This window comes from Bos grunniens, chromosome 1 (assembly GCF_055505025.1).
Source record: "Bos grunniens cultivar Pamir isolate PY7600 chromosome 1, Bosgru_T2T1.0, whole genome shotgun sequence".
Lineage (NCBI taxonomy): Eukaryota > Metazoa > Chordata > Mammalia > Artiodactyla > Bovidae > Bos > Bos grunniens.
In genome coordinates this window covers 73,163,042-73,186,813 of record NC_141165.1, presented here as the reverse complement: position 1 = coordinate 73,186,813, position 23,772 = coordinate 73,163,042, and the positions used below count along the sequence as shown (strand labels likewise).

Here is a 23,772-nt window from a genome sequence, read left to right as displayed (position 1 = left end):
TTAAAACAATTTCTATTCTTTGCCTTTTCTATTTCACAGGGGCCATGCCTCATGGCTTGTGGGATCTTAATTTCCCAACAAGGGACTGAATCCAGGCACTCAGTAGTGAAAGCGTGGAGCCCTAACCATTGCACTGCCAGGGAATTCCCTCTATATTTTAAGTATTAGAGACCTTCTAAGGAATATGTGCCCATGGCCAAGCTAATTTAAAAATTTTAACCTTTCTTAAAAAAAAAAAAAAAAAAAAGACCTCAATAAAACATACTTTTCCCTCATTTCTATGTGTTGTCTCAGTCTTAGGGCTAATGAATAATTATTTCTATAAAAAATGCTATAGTAAATTTCTTATATACATAATAAAGTAGAATTTCTTGGTTTCAAGAGTACAGTAAGTTTATGTAAAGATAGCTTATTATTATAGCTTTGCTTTTTATAAGGGAGTGGAAAATATTAAAAATGAGTTTTCTTTTATTTAAAAAAATTATTAATAGCTTTGTGTTAATGGTTCTTAAGAAGTATCAATACTAACCTTATAAAAAATTTGAAAACTCTTAAAGACATTCAATACATGTATAATTTTCCTGTCACAATAGTAAACAAGTTATCCTGAACCACACCCAGGAATGCTGTTCAACACGGTTCAAAAACAAGATGCATTTAAATTCACAGGGTGCACCAGCAGACAGATATTTGTGGGCACTTTTTCTTCATGAAGCTATGAGCAAATGCCCATCCAGTGGTCATTCACCACTCATGTAAGCAACTGTTATTTCTGCCTGACTTTTGGTTGATTATATTTCTTTTTGTTTTTTGCTGATGCTGACAGTAAGTGAATAAGACTATAGTATATAAAATGGTCATCTGATAGGTGAAGAACCTTGAAGCTCAGAGTTGACTAATCTGATTAGAATATAGAGGGTGCAGTGCCAAGGGCATGCTGGGCTAGCACTCAGGCCTACCGACTACCCAACAGGGTCTGCCATTGTTACACGACCTGACTGGAGAGTGACTTGTAGGAAATACAATGTGACTAATGTACCTGCGTCCATTGTATTCTTTCACAGATGAATGAATGTTAAGCTTACTATTTTATTACACTATTAAGGAGTGGGATATCTTTAATTTACAATTTCTGTGCTTCATTCTTTGTCTATCACTGCTCAAAAAATGTTGCTTGATTTGAGCCACCATATGTGAAAATATAATTTAATAAAAATATTAAGATTATTCACAATGCAAAAGTTAATCCTCACAAATCTGCTTACCAGAGTGTTCTTTTAAATAATGAGTTCTCCTACTGCCTTAAGGTTCATAATCAGATGTTCAAAAATGTGCTAAGTACACAGTTTTCAGAAGGCACATATAGATACAAATGATATACATATTTGGCTTAACCAAAGTTGGAGGTAAATCTTCCAAGTTCGTTTTCATTTTAGTTCTCGTTTTAAACATGAAATTTAGTTGACTACCACTTAAACTCCCATTTATATATCATCTACATATTTGTAATTCAAAGTAGAATATTTCAAAAACCCTCATACTAATAGGAATAATAAAATCAAAAGGTTTGGTAAAATTTGGAAGAGTTCAAAATTACAGGGTTACATAAGTTATTTAAGCAGGGCTTTGTCAAAGTCATTCATTTGATCAAGTGAACACAGATTAGAAATCTACAGAATAAAAAAGAATTTTAAAAATACATATGATTAAAAATCCAGGGTGAGAAGCTGAAAGGTGCCAAAACTAAAAACAAAGAAAAAAATTGTAGTTATATTACTTTTCCTCTTCAAACGAGATTGGAATTGAAGTTAATATATAACTTTGGTATCTTAATATGAAAAGTTCTAGGATTCAAACTTTCATTCTGTTCCATCAAAAGACATCTTGGGATTACTAATTATTTTTTGCAGAAACTGACAGAATGAATCTGTCGGTAGAGATAAAGATGTATATGAGATACAAAATCTATTATTCAATTTATAGATGCACTAAACAGTAGCAAGGATATGAACCATTTCAGCAGCATTACAGTGCACAAAGACAAACAGGCATGTGTATTACAACACATATTAAGGCAAGATAAAAAATAGGCAACTCTCACTTCTAAGTAACTGAAACTTAAAACTTTAAATTTTATGATGAATTTCTGTAGCTTAAATTACTCAACATGCAGGAGCATTCTTAAATACGAGTATGACAAGCAGAAGCATTAGAATTGTGTTAGGAAAGTAGTTAAGGTATAAAACATATAACAAAGTACAGATCTCTGTCCTGTTATGCTGAATTTTCATCTCAAAGAAATGGATATTTTTTAGGTTTTAACATACATAATGGTAAAGGTCAAATTAGAGACAGAGCTGTGCTAACAAAAATGCCCCACTCTTAATTCATGCCTCTGCCCATCTTTTGAATATAAATTGACCTTTAGCATGCAGAAGAGTTAACGAGGTTCTACTCCTCCTACTCTACCTAAGTTTGCTCAGCTGATTCCTTGCCCTCGACAATGGCTGCAGTGCGATGAACTCGTCACTGAAAGCGACTGTGTTGGAGTACATCTATAAGTGGACAGAAAAGGGATGGGACATACAACAAGTCAGTGAGCTGTATTTATCATCTAAGAGACAGACACAGGACAAGCTTTGTAAAGACATTTGTTCCTACAAGAGCAGGAAGTATCATACATGCTACACATACATGACTGACATTTGTAGGGCTGTTGGCTTTGCTATCCCAAGAATTTACTCTTATTACCACATTGCTATTCTGCAGGAAAAACTCAAAATCGATGCTGCCAACTCTTTTTGTGATATAATTTTTCTTGCTACTATTTGGATGATAGCAAAATGAAGTAAGGAACTGACAGCTTTCTAACAATTTTATCATTTGAAATTAGAGGTGACAGTACAAGTCTGAAACAATAAAAATTACTGACTATAGCAAAAAAATAACATCACACATGGGATTTGAAGGACCATATACTGTCTTAACAAAAACAGAAAAATCCCCCATAGGCTAGGAAAAATCCCTGAGTGAAAGTAGAGATTTCCTCTTTATTTTTATATGTTCATTTTTTACGAAAGTACAATTGATTTACAATGTTGGACCAATCTCTGCTGTATAGCAAAGGGACACAGTTTTACACATATATACATTCTTCTCCTCTTTAGATCAGACCCCAGTTGAACATCCAGTCAAATCATTTAAAAGAAATTTAGTGGGGGTAAAAAGGGAGATTATACAGGCTTTCAGACATAGAAAAATGATTGATTTCTTAACTCCATTTTTTAAATCAATTAAAACCCATGGTAAAAGAACCAAAATATAAAGCACTTTTAACTTTTTCTTGTTTAAGCGTCCATCTTAAGGTATCAAATACTTCCTGTGTAATCCTTTAAAAAGAGGCCTATAAAAATAATAAGGACTAACATTATCATCCTGTATTATCATTAAGAAATCTCTTTGAAAGATGTAAGTATGTAAATACTCTGCCTAAAGAAAATTTCCAAGTATAAATGTAAATAATTCTGATTTACTTTTATAAAAATTTAAGTTTCTAAGTGATGTCATTAATCTATTTTGGTGAAATATAACTTTAGGCAAGCAGACAAGACAAAAATGTTCTTCATAATGGTCTAGAAAAAGTATAATAGTCAATGTATTAAAACTAGTATTCTATTACCAAGAATATCTCTGAAGCTTAGAAAAAAGGCAAACCTTTCTGATATACATTTAAGTAATATCTTGCACAGTGGAAAAGTTTGCCCATATTCAGATATAGATAAATGCATAGGCAGACAGAGTAATCAGATTATGCAAAATTTTTCAGCCCCAGCTGAAGATCAGTATTAGAACAGCATCCAAATCATTCTTATAATTATGTTCTTACTGAGGACTTACTACATACAGACCCAGGTGCTTCATATTAACTGTCTCTAACAATCATGTAGGGTAGTAATTATTATTCTGATTTTATATAGGAAGAAACTGAGGCTTAAGGAAGTGACTTAAGAATATACATTCTATGGTTAAAACAGTATTTGAATTAAGTCTGTCAGGCTTCAGATGCCTGCACTGCTTCAAAGGTGTTAAAATGTATACTGGCTAGAATTGAGGGACCAAAGCATATAAATGCTAAAGAAATGTTAATATGATCAATTGAAATTAAAACCATATACTATTTAAGAAGCCTAACTAATCTCTAAATACTTAGGAAGCACTTATTCTATTTGTAGCATTAACACACAACTAAATTTCCAAAATTTAAACAAAAATTTGCTTTGCATACAACAAACATGCAAAAACAACAACCCCCATCCCCCATTAAACAATTAATAAGCTTGGTGTTTACAGGGGCATAGAAGTTGATTAGAATGTGTTCCTGAGGATATATATTCAATGCCATGGTACAGTTAACAGAACAAACTAGTATTTCCAGGTTATGTACAAGTCAAATTACAAAGACGGTACATTCCACTAAATAGCTTTTATTTCTTGAGCATCCACTTTATCTGAATATTAATTATTTCATTTAATCTTCATTACAAATGCAATGAAATAGACACTTCTGTCATAATTTTACCCATGAGGAAACTGAGACTTAAAGTCAGAGCTACCCAGTGGTAGAAAGAGGATTTTGAACTCACAACGATCAGGTCCTTAAGAACATATTCTTAAACACTATGTAAACATTGTTAATACCCGTTGTAGTTTAAATACTTTAGTGAGTATTCAATGAGAGAAAATATTTTGTAAAAATCCATTATGTAGAAGTTATTTAGGTTAAAGAACTATTTCTTTCTTCTGCTGACAACAATATAACCTAAAGAAGTACTACTGAAATTCTAATGATTCTAAAGACATGAATATATATCCCAATTATATATATTTGATAGAATGCTGTGATATTACTTAAGATATATTTATACTATTATTTGGATATGACTTGATAGTTTTATATTTCTAATCTACTTCTATAAAATTTTTAAAATTATAATTTTTTAGGAGTCAAAAACTTAATACAATTTTAACAGTATCACATTTAACAACATTTATATTGCAAAATACTTGATACAGGAATAGTTAATTTACTATTTTCTAACAGGAGCAAATTATAATGACAACTATTCATTAAACACTCCTAATTCAAAAGGTACTGTATATAAAATGTGGTTACCTGTGCCTTTTCGATATTTGTAGGATGGAACTGTCGGTCAAATACTTTTTTCACAATATCAAGAAATAAGCATGTAAAAACCATGAGGATTATGGCAAACCAAGCAGAACCACTTGATAGGAGCTGAATAAATACAAAGTACATATTCTGGGAACTCAAAAATGGCCTGCAAAGAAAGTGGGATTAATAAAAGAAGAAACTGACAAGACAGATTCTTAAATCAAGACATTAAGTAAACCACTATATTCGAAGGTTACAATTTTAGGTATACAGCGGTAAAATGTTCAAAATTTCAAATTAATGTAATTTAATTAACTAATAAAATGTGATATACTTTCATTGTCAAAAATAAAATCCAATTTAATTCGCTTGAATGACAACCATAGTTTTTATAATTAGGAAGTGGCAAGTAGTTGACTTATTCTATCCCAGTGGTAGGAAATCCAAAGAATTATGTAGTAATACAGACTTAAGAGGTTAAAAAAGCAAGAAAAAGTATGTAATAAAATGTTTTCTACTAAGCAACTATAAGGTTGATAACCAAAATTTTAGGTTGAAAAGCTCTAGTTAGAGGATCTTCTTTATACACTTATTTTAAAATAAATGTACTCACAAATATTACTAGTTCTACACAGTAATAGGTTTTGTCAAGATACCATTTTTGGGGTTTTGTACATATCACTTCAAAGCAGTATGGGGAAATACAGGAAAAAATGAAGAAATAAAGAGGATTAAAAGCAAATGATAGTCATGAGCATCCTTTTATAATCCTAATGAAAGTTAATGTTTAGCCAATCCAAGTTTTTTACCCGCTTTTTGTAATATTTTGCAGACACAGTAGGCAATGTAATATAAATACTCTAATTCAGGGACTTCAGTTGTCCATGACTTATCAAAGAATTTTAGGATTCTTTAGGATAAGCATTCATTTCTGATCTATCAGAGAAGCTGAATACCTGATTTTAGCAATGAAGATACAGCACACTATTTACTTTTCAGAGATAAAGTTACCTTTTTCATGAAACTTTAATGGTTCTATGTGCCTTATTTTATTATATACATTAGTAACAATTTAGAGGTATCAATACTATGGTTAGCATAAAGAACAATAATTTTCAAGTAAATCCTATTTTTAACCTTTGTGATCTTAAACAGTTCAGTATCCAAATAGAAAAAAAGGGATAGTAAGATTATTGTGATGAATCAATGTAATATCTCAGGTAAAACACTAGAATGCAGTAATTGTTAGCTTCTTTTTTCTTCCTTATTAGTAAGATCAACTGAAAGAACTAAATTTCTTATCAGGATAGGCTCTTAAAACTATTCTGAGCAGAATTTGTTCAAACCTATCATAATAAATATTAGAGTTGAATCAATATAATTAAAATACAATATAGTAACTCACCAGAGAATCCCTCCATAAAACAAAGAAAACACAAAATAGAATAAAATAGATCCCCACGTAACAAGATGATTGATCCAGGTCCAAAAATGAGTTTCCAAAGCCATCTAAAAAAATAAATTAAAAAATCCTTAATGTAAATTAATAAATCTTTAACTTCTCAGATAAAACCCAAGAATAAGTGACTAAAAAGTTCCTATGGCAAAGTCCCTCAGAAGACAAATATTAATGAAAAGCTCCTAGTATGAAATTGAACAATTTCAAGTTTATACTATTTTTCTTCTGTGAGGAAGCAGCATTAAAATTTCATGAGTACTTTATCAATTCCATGGGCTAAACCAGCTTGTGTTATCTTGCATTACATATAGAGAAGCACAATTTCACAGGTGGGTATTGAGGAGTTAACTTTCCTTTGACTAGAAAAATCAGCTGAGGCTTTCCAAAATAATGAATTAAAAAATGAATTCATAATGAATTTGACAAAAATTAAAATGAATTATCAAACTAGCCATCCATGAAATTATGCATGACTAAAAAGAAAAACTATATCACAAAATAAATGAAGCAAATTAGAATTATATAGACAAAACGTGTCCATGCTTCTAATTTCTGTATCATACCTTTGCTGTGACGGTAATAACCATGACTGTGAAGACCAAGGTGCCAAATGTCCAATTTCCAAACATCTAAGACATAAAGAATAAACTAGTATTGTATTACATGTTAAAATGATGCTGAAACAGAAGTGATGCAAAGAATAACCACATTCTTTACTGAAAATCACTTGCATCATTTATGTCAGGTACATTTGAAATCTGCCTAGATTAGTAAAGTTAAAGGAGAATGAGAAGAAATACAATAAAGCATTATTATGTTGATTACATAAATGATCCTTTGGATAACATTATCAGACTGGAAACTCAAAGACAGGCTTGAAGTTGTGTGGCACAGATAGTTTTTAGTGACAATTATACACTGACTGGAAGAAGCACAAGCTGGAATCAAGATTGCCCGGAGAAATATCAATAACCTCAGATATGCAGATGACACCACCCTTATGGCAGAAAGTGAAGAGGAACTAAAAAGCCTCTTGATGAAAGTGAAAGAGGAGAGTGAAAAAGTTGTCTTAAAGCTCAACATTCAGAAAACGAAGATCATGGCATGTGGTCCCATCACTTCATGGGAAATAGATGGGGAAACAGTGGAAACAGTGTCAGACTTTATATTTTTTGGCTCCAAAACCACTGCAGATGGTGATTGCAACCATGAAATTAAAAGACGCTTACTCCTTGGAAGGAAAGTTATGACTAACCTAGATAGTATATTGAAAAGCAGAGATATTACTTTGCCAACAAAGGTCCGTCTAGTCAAGGCTATGGTTTTTCCAGTAGTCATGTATGAATGTGAGAGTTGGACTGTGAAGAAGGCTGAGCGCTGAAGAATTGATGCTTTTGAACTGTGGTGTTGGAGAAGACTCTTGGGAGTCCCTTGGACTGCAAGGAGATCCAACCAGTCCATACTAAAGGAGATCAGTCTTGGGTGTTCATTGGAAGGACTGATGCTGAAGCTGAAACTCCAATACTTTGTCCACCTCATGCGAAGAGTTGACTCATTGGAGGTGGACAAAGACCCTGATGCTGGGAGGGATTGGGGGCAGGAGGAGAAGGGGATGCCAGAGGATGAGATGGCTGGATGGTATCACTGACTTGATGGACGTTGAGTTTGAGTGAACTCTGGGAGTTGGTGATGGACAGGGAGGCCTGGTGTGCTGTGATTCATGGGGTTGCAAAGAGTCGGACACGACTGAGCTACTGAATTGAATTGAATTGATACAGCTGTTAGTAACTGCTTTACTCCTGTCACACAGTAAATATGATAATAAACCCTGTTCAACTATAATTATTTTCTGAAACCACTCCAGCCAAAAGTCACAAGAGAATACCTGCCACTGTATTTTGGACACATAATAGAAAGATCAAGTAAAAAGAAATTTATACACAAAACCAACACTTGAAAGGAAAGATAATGGCTAGTGGAATGACTCAAAGGATTCCATGTAAAAATACGGTTAATGCCAGTCAGATAGTATTGCCCTGGGCTTTTTAGCCAAAACTGACTGCTGCTGCTGCTAAGTCACTTCAGTCGTTTCCGATTCTGTGCGACCCCATAGACAGCAGCCCACCAGGCTCCCCCGTCCCTGGGATTCTCCAGGCAAGAACACTGGAGTGGGTTGCCATGTCCTTCTCCAATGCAGGAAAGTGAAAAGTGAAAGTGAAGTCGCTCAGTCGTGTCCGACCCTCAGCGACCCCATGGACTGCAGCCTACCAGGCTCCTCTGCCCATGGGATTTTCCAGGCAAGAGTACTGGAGTGGGGTGCCACTGCCTTCTCCTATTAAAAATGCAGATTTGCAGATTCCCCAAAGAATATCAGGATTTAATTTCCACAAATAAGAGCATAACCAGAATTTTATGTCAATTTAGGTCACCAAATAGTCATAATCTTTACCATTGGTTTTAAAAAAACTATTTAAAAGACCAGTCATTTAAAAACAAATGGGTTCCAATGGCAAAAAAACTTATCTAAGTAATTCAAAATAAATGACAAACTCAGCGCTTAAGACCCTGAATAGCCAAAATAATTTGAGAAAAGAATAATGGAGCTGGAGGAATCATACTCCCTGACTTCAGACTATACTACAAAGCTAATGTAATCAAAACAGTATGATACTGGCACAAAAACAGACATATAGATCAGTGGAACAGACACACAGATCAGTGGAACAGGACAGAAAGCCTGGAAATAAACCCACGCACCAATGGTCTAATTAATCTATGACAAAGGAGGCAAATATATACAATGGAGAAAGGACAACCTCTTCAATTAGTGGTGCTGGGAAATTGGACAGTTACATGTAAAATAATGAAATTAGAACATTCCCTGCTGCTGCTGCTGCTAAGTCGCTTCAGTCATGTCCGACTCTGTGTGACCCCATAGACGGCAGCCCACCAGGCTCCCCCGTCCCTGGGATTCTCCAGGCAAGAACACTGGAGTGGGTTGCTATTTCCTTCTCCAATGCATGAAAGTGAAAGTGAAAGTGAAGTTGCTCAGTCAGGTCTGACTCTTAGCGACCCCATGGACTGCAGCCTACCAGGCTCCTCCGTCCATGGGATTTTCCAGGCAAGAGTACTGGAGTGGGGTGCCACTGCCTTCTCCGAACATTCCCTAACACCATATAAAAAAATAAAATCTAAAGAAAGTAAAGACCTAAACGTAAAATTCCTAGAAGAAAACATAGGCAGAACACTTTGACATAAAATGCAGAAATACATTTTTGGATCTGTCTCCTAAAGTAATGGAAATAAAAACAAAAATAAACAAATGGGACCTAACTAAACTTAAAAGCTTTTGCCAGCAAAGGAAACCATCCACAAAACAAACAGACAAGTTATGAACTGGGAGAAAATATCTGCAAATGATGCTACAGATGAGGGATTAATTTCCAAAATATACAAACAGCTCATACAGCTTAATTATAAAAAAAAATAAATAAATGGGCAGAAGACCTAGTAGACATTTCTCTAAAGAAAACACACAGATGGTCAACAGGCATATTAAAAATTGTTCAATATTACTAATTATAGGAGAAATGCAAATCAAAATTTCATTAATGAGGAATCCCCTAACAGTGCCAGACTAGCCATTATTAAAAAGTCTACAGAAGGATTTCCTTAGTGGTCCACTGGTTATAAACATGCCTTGCAATGCAGGGGATGTGGGTTCAATCCCCGGTCCAGGAAATAAGATCCCACATACCTAGGGGCAACTAAGCCTGCATGCTGCAACCAGAGCCTGGTGATCTAGAGCCCATGCTCCGCAATGAGAGAAAGCCCACATAGTGCAACAAAGAGCCACCATGCCAGAACTTTCCTACACTGTTGGTGGGAATTTAATTAATGCTGCCACTATGGAGAATAATGGTCCTTAAAAAGCTAAAAACAGTTACCATATGATTCTGCAATCCCAATCCTAGGCTTATAACCAGAGAAAACTACTTTGAAAAGACACATGAACCCCAATGTCCATAGCAGCACTATTTACAATAGCCTAAAACACAGAAGCAACCTAAATGTCCACTGACAGATGAATGAATAAAGCTGTGGTGTATATACACAATGGAATATTACTTAGCCATAAAAAATAATGAAATAACGCCATTTTTGGTAACATGGATTCACCCAGAGATTATTATATTAAGTGAAGTAAGTCAGACAAATATCATATGATGTCACATACACAGAATCTAAAAAAAAAAGATATAAATGAAATTGTTTATAAAACAGAAACAGATTCACAGACACAGAAAACAAACTTATGTTACCAAAGGGGATAGCAGGGTTGGGTGGGGAGAGAAGATAAATTAGAAGTTTGGGATTAACATATACACCCTGCTATATATAAAACAGGTAAACAGTAAGGACCTACTGTATAGCACAGGGATCTTGTAATAACCTATAATGGGAATCTGAAAAAGAATATATATATGTATACATACAACTGAATCACTATGCTATACATGTGAAACTAACAACACTATAACTATACTTCAATTAAAAAACAAATAGCTTAAAAGGTAAAAAAGTAACCAATAAATAATGGTTCTTACAATCAACAATGAAACATTAATGTCCCTTTATTTGAGGGTATTCTGCCAACAAAGGTCCGTCTAGTCAAGGCTATGGTTTTTCCTGTGGTCATGTATGGATGTGAGAGTTGGACTGTGAAGAAGGCTGAGCGCTGAAGAATTGATGCTTTTGAACTGTGGTGTTGGAGAAGACTCTTTAGAGTCCCTTGGACTGCAAGGAGATCCAACCAGTCCATTCTAAAGGAGATCAGCCCTGGGATTTCTTTGGAAGGAATGATGCTAAAGCTGAAACTCCAGTACTTTGGCCACCTCATGCGAAGAGTTGACTCACTGGAAAAGACTCTGATGCTGGGAGGGACTGGGGGCAGGAGGAGAAGGGGACGACAGACGATGAGATGGCTGGATGGCATCACTGTCTCGATGGACGTGAGTCTGAGTGAACTCCGGGAGTTGGTGATGGACAGGGAGGCCTGGTGTGCTGTGATTCATGGGGTCGCAAAGAGTCGGACACGACTGAGCGACTGATCTGATCTGATCTGGGGAGCTTATTTGTCAAGAGGAAAATAATGGAAAAGTCATATTGACTTTTTCTGCTTTCATCATCTCTAGAAATGACTTAGAATACTGAAAAAACATTGTATCTCACTCAATTTGGCTCTCAAGAATGCCAGCTCCTCTTTCAGTGATATGGAAACAGTTAATTAATGCAGTCAGGCCACCTGGGCCTGGAAATGGTAACAACCACACATATCTACCTCTCAGTATCTGGTTTTACTGGGCCCAGATTGGGGCTAATTATGTGTATCTTCCTTTGAAGCAGAGAATAATTTAAAATTCGAGCATTTAAGGACCTAGAGCGAGCTGTAGAAAACAAATTCACATTCTCTTTTTTGGGTAAATTAGCAAACTAGTTTATTTCAACTGCAGCAATAACTTAAGACTATTTCTCTGTGATTTCCCCTTGAATTTAGTTTAACTGGCGATGAGGTGAGTGGCAGAGAGGATTTGGGGATCTAGCTAAAGAGAAGCTGAGTTGGGCTTATTTGGCTTGTGTTAAATAGAACCTATTTATGTCACTCACAATCATTTTCACATATACTTATGTTTGAAATTATAGTTTTATGTTTTTTTCACTTAAAGAGGGCCTGCCAAAATGAGTAAGGTTTAGACTACTAAACCTGGATCTGTTCCTGCTCGGAAGAGACAAATGCTCAAAACATTTTCTAACACAATGTTTTGGGTTTTTAAGTCACTTCTTTTAACTTAATTTGCTACCTAATTATTTAATAAAGCCAACCATATACTTCAAATTAAAGAAGATGATTCATTATTCACTTGTAAAGCCAATCAAGATATAATAACGGAGAATCTATAATAATGGTACATACCAAGTACCATTCTAGACCTTGGGGAATGAAGCAGTAATAATGTAACATTCCTGACCTCATGGAGCTTGCCTAGTAGAAAAGGCAGAAAATAAACTTACAGGAAGTGACAGAAAGTGGGAGGGACAGGATTTTACTGGAGTGGTCTAGAAAGTCTGAGTCAAGCCAGTGATAGTTCAGGAGACCTGAAGGAATTAAGGGATTCAGCCACATGCCCACATGAGGGAAAAGAATCTAGGCAGAGAAACAGCAAGTGCAGAAGTCCTAATACAGGAATAAATTAGTCTGAAGGAGCAAGAAAACCAGTGTGGCTGGCGTAGAGTGACTAAAAGGGAAGGTGGTAGGAAATACAGTCCAAGAGGTAGTCCAAAATTTTTTTCATTTTTATAAGCTCATTTGGGCTGCTGTGCAGAGAATGGATAGTAGGAAGGGAAAGAATGGAAGCAGGAAGAAGGCAGCTACTATGGTCCCTAAAAGACTGAAAAGGAATAGCTGGTAATGAAGCCAAAGTAACTTATAGAGACTGAGAGAAGATACTGTGGCAGGCAGGAAGGCTGCATAAATTGTACCCAGTGGTTGAGTTCATAAGGGCTGAGGCACGCTCTTGGATTTAGCAATAAAATGGGTGCTGCTGACCATAAAGAACATGGTTTGGATGAGAGTGCTTTGGGGGAAAGTCCCACAGGAGTACATTCAAGGGAGAAGAGGAGGCCAGGAAGTAGAAATAGTAAAAAAAAAAAAATATAACTTCTTCCAATTTTGTAACAGGTTTAACTTAACTATACATTGATCTATAAGACAATTACCTTCTATAGAGTTAATCAGTTGTTCAGTTCTCCAGTACAAACTATCTCTTTATTATTCATTTTAAACATTGACCAATTGTTGGATGATACCGTAAGAAGCAATGTATATTTTTCTGTTCTCTGTATATGAATAACTTCCTATTGATTGGAGTATTAATAGTGCTTTAAATATTCTCATGAATAAGAGAATATGCAGGAAAAGTATGCAATGAACTAGATAATCAAAGACATTTCAATCATACAAGCTTTAAATAAAATAAATCTATATCTACTGTTAGGAATTAAATTGCATATGTGCCTTTAATGACCTGATTGGCAATTACAGTGGTTAAATCATTTGAATTAAAATAAAGATACTGACTTCTCTGTGGAATACAAATATAAAATAGTATATTTCTATCTTAACACAGAGCTCTTATCATTTGATGATTAGGTTTCAACAGCTGATGACATGTATAGTATAAAAGAGTAATTAAAATCATTAACACTTAAAAAAAAAAATTCTGTAGTAAAAAATACAAAAAGGTTTTTCTTTCTCAAAATTACAACCTAGGCTCAACCCTGAAGAATAGACAGTCATAAGAGAAAGAGGCAACAGCATTCTAGAGAGGAAACAGAAATGGCTTTGAACACTAGAAATGAATGTTGCATGTTCTGAGAGAGCCAGCAAGGGCAGTTACACAGTTAAAGAGAGAGTTTGTGGGAGAAGTAGGCTAGATGGGATTGGGTAGGACAAGGTCTTCAGTAAAAAGACTTGATAGCAATCATAACAATACTCTGAAGGTTGAGTACTTCTGTATGCTAGCCACTATGCCTAACACCCTACATATATCATTTATTCCTCACAGCAAACCTATAAGGTAGTAATTAAGCTCCTAATTTTGAAGGAGGAAACTGAGTCTCAGAGAGGTTAACTAACTCATCCCAAATCACTCAAATGATAACTTCAGGTGCTAGGATGTAAATCCAATCTGACCGACTGTAACATATGCCCCTTTCCCACTGTTATCTACTAGTACTGGTGGCAGGGAGTGGTAGATTAATTTCTAGTGGCATATATCTGAGTGACAGAACTGGTAGACTAAAAGGGGAAGGAACTTAATGATATACAATTTGAGTTAAAAAAATGGTAGTTAACTTATGGTAAAAAGAAAAAAAAAACTTTTATACCATAGGGCCAACAACAATTTACCTTTCATTAAGATTTTTTCTTTCATATAAAGCATGCTCAAGATTTAATTTTAAAATAAAGTCACTAAAAACTAGAAGCAAATCAAAACTGTAATATTCTTAAATAATTTATGCCATATAATAGGCTCCAAAATCACTGCAGATGGTGACTGCAGCCATGAAATTAAAAGACGCTTACTTCTTGGAGGGAAAGTTATGACCAACCTAGACAGCATATTGAAAAGCAGAGACATTACTTTGTCAACAAAGGTCCATCTAGTCACGGCTATGGTTTTTCCAGTGGTCATGTATGGATGTGAGGGTTGGACTGTGAAGAAAGCTGAGCGTGGAAGAATTGATGCCTTTGAACTCTCAAGAGTCCCTTGGACTGCAAGGAGATCCAACCAGTCCATCCTAAAGGAGATCAGTCCTGGATGTTCATTGGTAAGACTGATGTTGAAGCTGAAACTCCAATACTTTGGCCACCTGATGGGAACAGCTGATTCATCTGAAAAGACCCTGATGCTGGGAAAGATTGAGGGCAGGAAAAGAAGGGGATGACAGAAGATGAGATGGTTGGATGGCATCACCGACTCAATGGACATTGGTTTGGGTGAACTCCGGGAGTTGGTGATGGACAGGGAGGCCTGGCATGCTGCGGTTCACGGGGTCGCAAAGAGTCAGGACTGAACGACTGAACTGAATATTACGTAGCTATGAAAAAATATTTTTGAAGCATTTTTAATAAGAAAAATCACTAAGGCAATACTAAGGGGAAAATGATGATAAGGTTATTGAGAAATAAGAGGATATAAATTCTGAGGTTAATGAAAAAATAATAGAAATATGTAAAAATGATAGGAATAATTACGGTACAAGGAGAACAGGTGGGTTTTTTTTTTTTTTGTATATTTTTCGGATATAGTATTTCAAAATCAGAAGAAAAGTAACTAGCACAAAAGAGATCTCTTTAACTTCTGTTTTATCCAATGACATTTTCCTTTTTTCTTAACTTTTCCCCCTGTTTATTCTGTCCCATTTTTGGCCCAGTATTTTAGGTGGAAATGGGCATGCTCATCCATATATTTATATATTTGATGACTGAACTTCCCTGGTGATTCATTGGTTAGGAATCTGCCTGCCAATGCAGGGACACAGGTTCGATTCCCAGTCCAGAAAGATCCCACATGCAAAGACTCAACTAAGCTCATGGGCCACAACTGTTACTAAGACCACACTGTAGAGCCCCTGCTCCGCAACAAGAGAAGCTACCACAATGAGAAGCCATTGCACTGCAGCTAGAGAGTAGCCCCTGCTCACTGCAAAGCCTGTGAGCAGCAACCAAGACCTAGCACAGGCAAATAAATATATATATATATATATATTTGATGGTCCTTGCACAGGTGGTAATACTGCACAGAAGTGTACCAGGCTAATAATTGTTTCTCAACAGAATTTAGGATCATGGCAAAGCATACAGGCTTTGACATTATACATATTTATACTGTATAGTATAGAATATTATACATCAATTATATAATATTGAATTATACTTTTGTAATTTATTTACTATGTGACTTGAGGCAAGTTTCTTAACCTGAGATTACTTTTCTAATATGAAAAAAGTAACATATATTTTCCTCATATAGGATTGTTGTTACAATTTAGTAAGTTAATACATGGAATACACCTGGCATAGAGAAAAAAATTCAATAAAATTCAATTACTTGGGGGAAATGCTGTTAACATTCATGCTACACAAACTAGATTCCAAACCTGGCTAAGCATGTCCTCACAAGTGGCAATAATATGTATGTTCCTATTCTACATCCTAAAGGGATTTGCATGGTTAAAGCCTAATATTGAAATTCATTTCCTTTATGCCCTTGAATATTGTGTTATTTCAATTGCTCATTTCCGGTATCTCTCACAAGATTCTAAGCTCTATAACCGAGTGTGTTGGTTTCTCTCATAAATCTAGGCACTAGTATAGTACACGGGAATGGCTGCTGCTGCTGCTGCTGCTAAGTCGCTTCAGTGGTGTCCGACTCTGTGTGAGCCCATAGACAGCAGCCCACCAGGCTTCCCCGTCCCTGGGATTCTCCAGGCAAGAATACTGGAGTGGGTTGCTATTTCCTTCTCCAATGCATGAAAGCGAAAAGTGGAAGTGAAGTCGCTCCGTTGTGTCCGACTCTAGCGACCTCATGGACTGCAGCCTACCAGGCTCCTCCGTCTATGGGATTTTCTAGGCAAAAGTACTGGAGTGGGGTGCCATTGCCTTCTCTGACATGGGAATGGCTAGTCCTCAATAAATGTTTGTTGCACAGATAAAACGTCATATTTTCCCAACAGCAAATATATTTTGGAGTTCTTAAGTATTGCTAGCAGAAAACAGAAACTAAAGGTAACAAGTGAAAAGAAGAGAAGTGAAAAGCAAAGGAGAAAAGGAAAGATATAAACATCTGAATGCAGAGTTCCAAAGAATAGCAAGAAGAGATAAGAAAGCCTTCCTCAGTGATCAATGCAAGGAAATAGAGGAAAACAACAGAATGGGAAAAACTAGAGATCTCTTCAAGAAAATTAGAGATACCAAGGGAACATTTCATGCAAAGATGGGCTCGATAAAGGACAGAAATGGTATGGACCTAACAGAAGCAGAAGATATTAAGAGGACGTGGCAAGAATACACAGAAGAACTGTACAAAAAAGATCTTACAACCCAGATAATCACTATGGTGTGATCACTCACCTAGAGCCAGACATCCTGCAATGTGAAGTCAAGTGGGCCTTAGAAAGCATCACTACGAACAAAGCTAGTGGAGGTGATGGAATTCCAGTTGAGCTATTTCAAATCCTAAAAGATGATGCTGTGACAGTGCTCACTCAATATGCCAGCAAATTGGGAAAACTCAGCAGTGGCCACAGGTCTGGAAAAGGTCAGTTTTCATTCCAATCCCAAAGAATGCTCAAACTACCGCACAACTGCACTCATCTCACACACTAGTAAAGCAATGCTCAAAATTCCCGAAGCCAGGCTTCAGCAATATGTGAACCGTGAACTTTCAGATGTTCAAGCTGGTTTTAGAAAAGGCAGAAGAACCAGAGATCAAATTGCCAACATCCGCTGGATCATCGAAAAAGCAAGAGAGTTCCAGAGAAACATCTATTTCTGCTTCATTGACTATGCCAAAGCCTTTGACTGTGTGGATCACAATAAACTGTGGAAAATTCTTCAAGAGATGGGAATACCAGACCACCTGACCTGACTCTTGAGAAACCTATATGCAAGTCAGGAAGCACAGTTAGAACAGGACATGGAACAACAGACTGGTTCCAAATAGGAAAAGGAGTATGTCAAGGCTGTATATTGTCACCCTGCTTATTTAACTTCTATGCAGAGTACATCATGAGAAACTCTGGGCTGGAAGAAGCACAAGCTGCAATCAAGATTGTCGGGAGAAATATCAATAACCTCAGATATGCAGATGACACTACCCTATGGCAGAAAGAGAAGAGGAACTAAAAAGCCTCTTGATGACAGTGAAAGAGGAGAGTGAAAAAGTTGCCTTAAAGCTCAGCATTCAGTAAACGAAGATCATGGCATGTGGTCCCATCACTTCATGGGAAATAGATGGGGAAACAGTGGCAGACTTTTGTTTTTTGGGCTCCAAAGTCACTGCAGTTGGTGACTACAGCCATGAAATTAAAAGACGCTTACTCCTTGGAAGGAAAGTTATGACCAACCTAGATAGCATATTCAAAAGCAGAGACATTACTTTGCCAACAAAGGTCCGTCTAGTCAAGGCTATGGTTTTTCCAGTGGTCACGTATGGATGTGACAGTTGGACTGTGAAGAAGGCTGAGCGCTGAAGAATTGATGCTTTTGAACTGTGGTGTTGGAGAAGACTCTTGAGAGTCCCTTGGACTGCAAGGAGATCCAACCAGTCCATTCTGAAGGAGATTAGTCCTGGGTGTTTTTTGGGAGGACCGATGCTGAGGCTGAAACTCCAGTACTTTGGCCACCTCATGCGAAGAGTTGACTCATTGGAAAAGACTGATGCTGGGAGGGATTGGAGGCAGGAGGAGAGGGAGACGACAGAGGATGAGATGGCTGGATGGGATCACTGACTCGATGGACGTGAGTCTGAGTAAACTCTGGGAGTTGGTGATGGACAGGGAGGCCTGGTGTGCTGCGATTCATGGGGTCGCAAAGAGTCGGACACGACTGAGCGACTGAACTGAACTGAAAGGTGACAAGTATTTTCAGTCTATCACAGGACTACAGTTGTTATTTCTTTCCTTCCTAACCTATCTAGTTAAGCCTAGAGAGAGAGGCCTAGTTCTGCAAAGAATCTCTCAACATGAGCATTCCAGTCAGGACACAGAAGCAACAAACTGTGTGGCACTCCTTTCCAATTTTAAATTTCAGAAATATGGCCATTCTAAACTGTACCTTGACATCTTCAGGATTGCTGGTGTGCACTAAAGAGTACAGCAGCACTTTTTAAGCTTACCAAAAAAAAAATATACATCCATTTAAAAGCAAAACCCTAGACATTGTCTCTATTTCTCATTTGAAAAAGCCAATAGAATTACTGTGAGGATTAATGGAAATGCAGCATGTAAAGCACTGAGCACAATATTAAGTACTAAATAAACAGTAGCTATTATTAAAACACAATCCTGAAGTGAACAGCATGCAATGGAATGAATATATCCCCTTATATGAATTAATTTTTGAACCCGCAAAACTACTTAGGTAATTTGAGTTTCACATTAAAATTACACTGCACTGCCTTTCTGTTTTAATTTTCATTTGTATGAAATTTGATTAAAAATAAGTTAAAACCTTTTAATAATTACATTTTAATATATACAACTTTATAACTTAAATGTAATTTTACTTTATTTTTTATGACAGAAAGTTATCAAAAGCCAAACTACATTAATTATTAAAAACATTGGGTAAAAAACTGTATATTTTACCTGGCCATTTCCAAGCAGAGATGTATCTTTCCCTATGAGAAAATAGGATCCAAAAAAGAAAATAAAGGCATGACTGAAACCCAAGGTGGTCCAATAAAGAAATGTTTTCATGCTTAATTGACGGTTTTTACTTATGTCTCTGCAAATTTAAAAAAAAGAGAAAAAAAATACATCAGGACTTATTATTTATCTAAATAATTATTACCATTTGATAATTAAAAAACAAGATGGCTTTTTAATTTAAAATTGCTTACAAATTTTAGAAGAACAAAACCTAATTTACAAACCACTGCTTGTAAATCATACAGCTGTGTAATAGCTTATAATTCTCATATTCAAATACAATTTCTCATTTGATAAGGAAATATGATATATTTTTGATTTTGATTAATTATGATACATAATTCTTCAGTTTAATTGTGTAAAGTTGCTGTTTCTTTGCTATTACTTTTTTTGGGGCCCTAATGTGTGCCTTATGGGATCTTAGTTTCCTGACCAGGGATTGAACCTGGCCCCCTGGTAGTGAAAGCCCAGAATCCTAACCACTGGACTGCCTGGGAATTCCCTCTTTGTCAAATTCTGTTATATTCTGTTATAACTCAGCCATGATTATTTCTTTATGGTGGAGTCATGTGAGCTAGGTTCAGCACTGAGGTTCCTAACTGAGTTCACAATCTATCAACAGCTATTATGAGAAGAAAAGTCTGTGCCAATCTTGGGTCAGGGCTTCAGTAGCTCAGCTGCTAAAGAATCTGCCTGCAATGAAGGAGACCCTGGTTCAATTCATAGGCTGGGAAGATCCCCTGGAGAAGGAACAGGCTACCGACTCCAGTATTCCTGGGCTTCCCTGGTGGCTCAGATGATAAAGAATCTTCCTGCAACGCGGGAGACCTGGGTTCAACCCCTGGGTTGGGAAGATACCCTGGAGCAGGGCATGGCAACCCACTCCAGTATTCTGGCCTGGAGAATCCCCATGGACAGAGAAGCCTGGCGGGCTATAGTCCATGGGGTTGCAAAAAGTCAGACACGACTAAACAACTATGCACAATCTTGGGTCAAGCCTAGCCCTAGATATCCTGGGAAATCAAGGTAAGTTACTGCCATTTCTGGATAACTGAATATCTCTATAAGCGTAAAGGTCAAGTAAATATGGTAATCATAAGTTAGTCCTGAAAACCCAGGGGGCCTGGGATGGGATTTAATGGCCTCAACTCTATATTTTGCATCAATTACTACCCATAAATTTGGCAGGGTTAGAACACGAACTATTTTTTAGGAACTCTAGAGACAACTAAGTAATGAATAACTTTTGTGTGTACCCATGAAACAGAGTATTATTGGTTTAAAACAGTAAGTGCAAATTATGCAACTGCTCAATGCATTCCTAGGACCAAACTATTCATTCCTAAAAACATTGGAAAAATCATTCAAATATTCTCTTCAATGTTCAACACCTATAAATCATACGAGAACCTAAGTACTTCCTTTAGTAAGACATTAATCACCAAGAAACTGCCTGATATACTTGCTTATTTTTAAGATACTTTTAAAAATGGATAACTATTGAAATATAATGTACTACTTGTTGCAAGAGGTGGTATGGACATTTAATATTGGAAAACACTTACCGATAGAGGGTGGGTTTGTTCTGTAATACATGAGGGTCTATATGTTGTTCCAACAGACTATATATCAGAATAGGCAGGGATGTAAAACAAATATTGTATAAAGTCAGGTACACGCTGTCATATAGTGTCTAGAAAGAGAAATTTGTAGGAATTTGTAGACTCTAGCCTACATTACTATTATACTTATTCATATAATTACAAAGAAGCATCATAAAAATTACATATTTTCAGTTTACACTGAATCCATTTTAGTATGATGGACAGGGAAGCCTGGTGTGCTGCAATTCATGGGGTCACAAAGAGTCGGACACGAATGAGCGACTAAACTGAACTGGTTTCTTATATAAACATAATGTTTCTACATTTATATTCTTTGTGGAAATTGGAATATTTTGTTATGTCACGTGATTCTGCTATTACAGTCAGATGGATCTATATTTCAAGACATTCTAATTTGACCACTGGGATGTAATTTTACACAATTCTCTTACATGTGTCCTAGGCTTGTTATTATTCCTTTGATACGCTACACATATAGTTTTGCTTTCATAGCTTTGTCTTCCAACCTAAGTCCTACACTTTCTTTAATCCATGATCCATGAAACTTAAAAAACACTGGCTCAAATTCCTGATGATAGCTGCTTCTTCTAAACAGTTATATGTACTACTGTTGGTACTAAGTGCTTAGCACTTTGCCTATTCTTCACATATAGCTTTTACTAACATTGATACTGTCTCTCAGATTGTACTATAAATTCCCTGAAAACCTAATCAAAATAGGTTAAGTCTTCTTGTCACATGCTCTCACAGCATTCTCTATTTCATCCAAGTAAAACATTTTTACTAGCAATCAATGTCCAAGCAGATGTCTCAAATTTAGAGTTCCAGGTTGTAAACAAAGGAGAAAACGGTGATTAAGGGTAGGAAAAAACTCATTTAAAAAAACCCCAAAAACCTAAGATAATTAAAACTTTCAATAAATTAGAACAAATGTCTTGATCAATTAGAGATGCTGAGTATGATATGTGAGAAGGGTGCTCAAGTAGTCAGAAGCAATAGGTCCAAGCATGGTTTAGTTATTAACTATGTAATCCTGGGCAAGTTACTTAATCCCTATGGATTTCAGTTTCCTTCTCTGTGTGACATGTGTACAAAGAAAAGACCCATCAAGTGTTCATTATAGCTACTGTTAACCTATGACAAAGTTTTCCCTGTGAGCATATAGTCATATAGCTTCAGAACCCTTTTCAATATAGCACTCTTGGAACCTCCATTTAATTATTTACCTTCTGAGATGAAACCTATATGTCATCCCTGGACTCAATCACTATGTTTCTTTCAAATCTTAAAAAAATTCTATGAGTCAAAAAATAAATAATGATGTAATCTTCCAACAATTATGGGGCCTGGCTTGATATGAATTTTATAGAAGTACTATACATAAGTTGAAAATAGCAAAGTCCTCTCATAAGCTATTAAGAGTAATAATATCTATTTTTTAAAAAAAGCATCCACAGTTAAAATATTTTTTTGGTATTCACACTCACTTCAAACTGAAAATCAGAAAAAAGAAATACTGACGCTAAGCTAATTAAATATACTATAAGAAAAGTTATGTCTAGTTAGTTATCTGTAGGACTAGGAAAAATAGAAAAGGTCCCTCCAAGTATTTAACAAAACCTGAACACATATACTCTACTCTTTATCTAAAAGGATAAAACAAAAGACTCTATTTACTTACTTGTTGAGAAAACAAACAGTAGAACTGATATAAAAATTGGGGTGTAATAAAGCACACATTCTGAAAAACAAGATTAAATGGAAATAATTGAAATATTTAAGTCTAAATGAGAAATGATTTATAAAAATGACTTTTATTAAAGAGTCCAGAAAATAATCTCAGTTGATATGGTAAGTAGATCTGCCCATAAGAACTTGTCCATACAAAAATAGGAAAATAAGAATCCCATTTTATTAAAAAATGCCTAAAAGTAGTCTATGAAGCACTGCAAATGTCAGAATGAAAATACCTTTGACTCCTATCATTGCCAAACAATATGATAATTTTGAATTTATAACTATTATTCAATACTTTTCATACAAAATACAATTAGGAAGGTTTGCTTAAACTTTAGGGCTAAAATTACTTTAAAATGCAAAAATATTTAAAATACAATAAATGGAGTGATCAAAATCTCTTTCCATTACAAAAGCCTTGAAAGTGAAAGTGAAGTCGTTCAGTCGTGTCCAACTCTGCAACCCCGTGGACTGTAGCCCACCAGGCTCCTCCGTCCATGGGATTCTCCAGGCAAGAATACTGGAGTGGGGTGCCATTGCCTTCTCCAGGGGATCTTCCCAACCCAGGGATCAAACCCGGGTCTCCCTCATTGCTGGCAGACGCTTTAACCGCTGAGCTACCAGGGAAGCCCAGGTCACAGCAAAAGTTGTTATAATAAGCTAAGAAAAAACTGCCAACATCGTCTATTAGCATTATACAATCTACCTGTGTTCTTTCATTGGGCTGCAGCTACTAATTATAGAAATGCATGCAACACAGAACACTCTGATGTAGTAAATGT

The 23,772-nt window shown here is 36.0% G+C and overlaps 1 protein-coding gene across 16 annotated transcripts in view; it reads right to left on the bottom strand.

Annotated features, from left to right (window-relative positions):
• Positions 1-23,772, bottom strand: part of ATP11B (ATPase phospholipid transporting 11B (putative)) — a 121,137-nt gene that overhangs the window by 16,032 nt on the left and 81,333 nt on the right. For 7 of the 16 annotated variants that reach the window (XR_015162212.1, XR_015162202.1, XR_015162205.1 and 4 more), the window contains 6 exons: positions 22,935-22,994; positions 21,194-21,321; positions 19,566-19,704; positions 7,196-7,261; positions 6,579-6,682; positions 5,174-5,339 (listed from right to left, as the gene is read on the bottom strand). Coding sequence is in view for 8 of the 16 variants with exons in the window: in XM_086395839.1 (XP_086251965.1) it covers positions 5,174-5,339; positions 6,579-6,682; positions 7,196-7,261; positions 19,566-19,704; positions 21,194-21,321; positions 22,935-22,994 (663 nt within the window). In the remaining 8 variants the exon portion in view is untranslated. Of the gene's footprint in view, positions 1-2,469; positions 2,556-5,173; positions 5,340-6,578; positions 6,683-7,195; positions 7,262-19,565; positions 19,705-21,193; positions 21,322-22,934; positions 22,995-23,772 lie in introns of those variants that run through there. The other 9 variants (XR_015162213.1, XR_015162201.1, XR_015162209.1 and 6 more) reach the window with 4 other exon arrangements.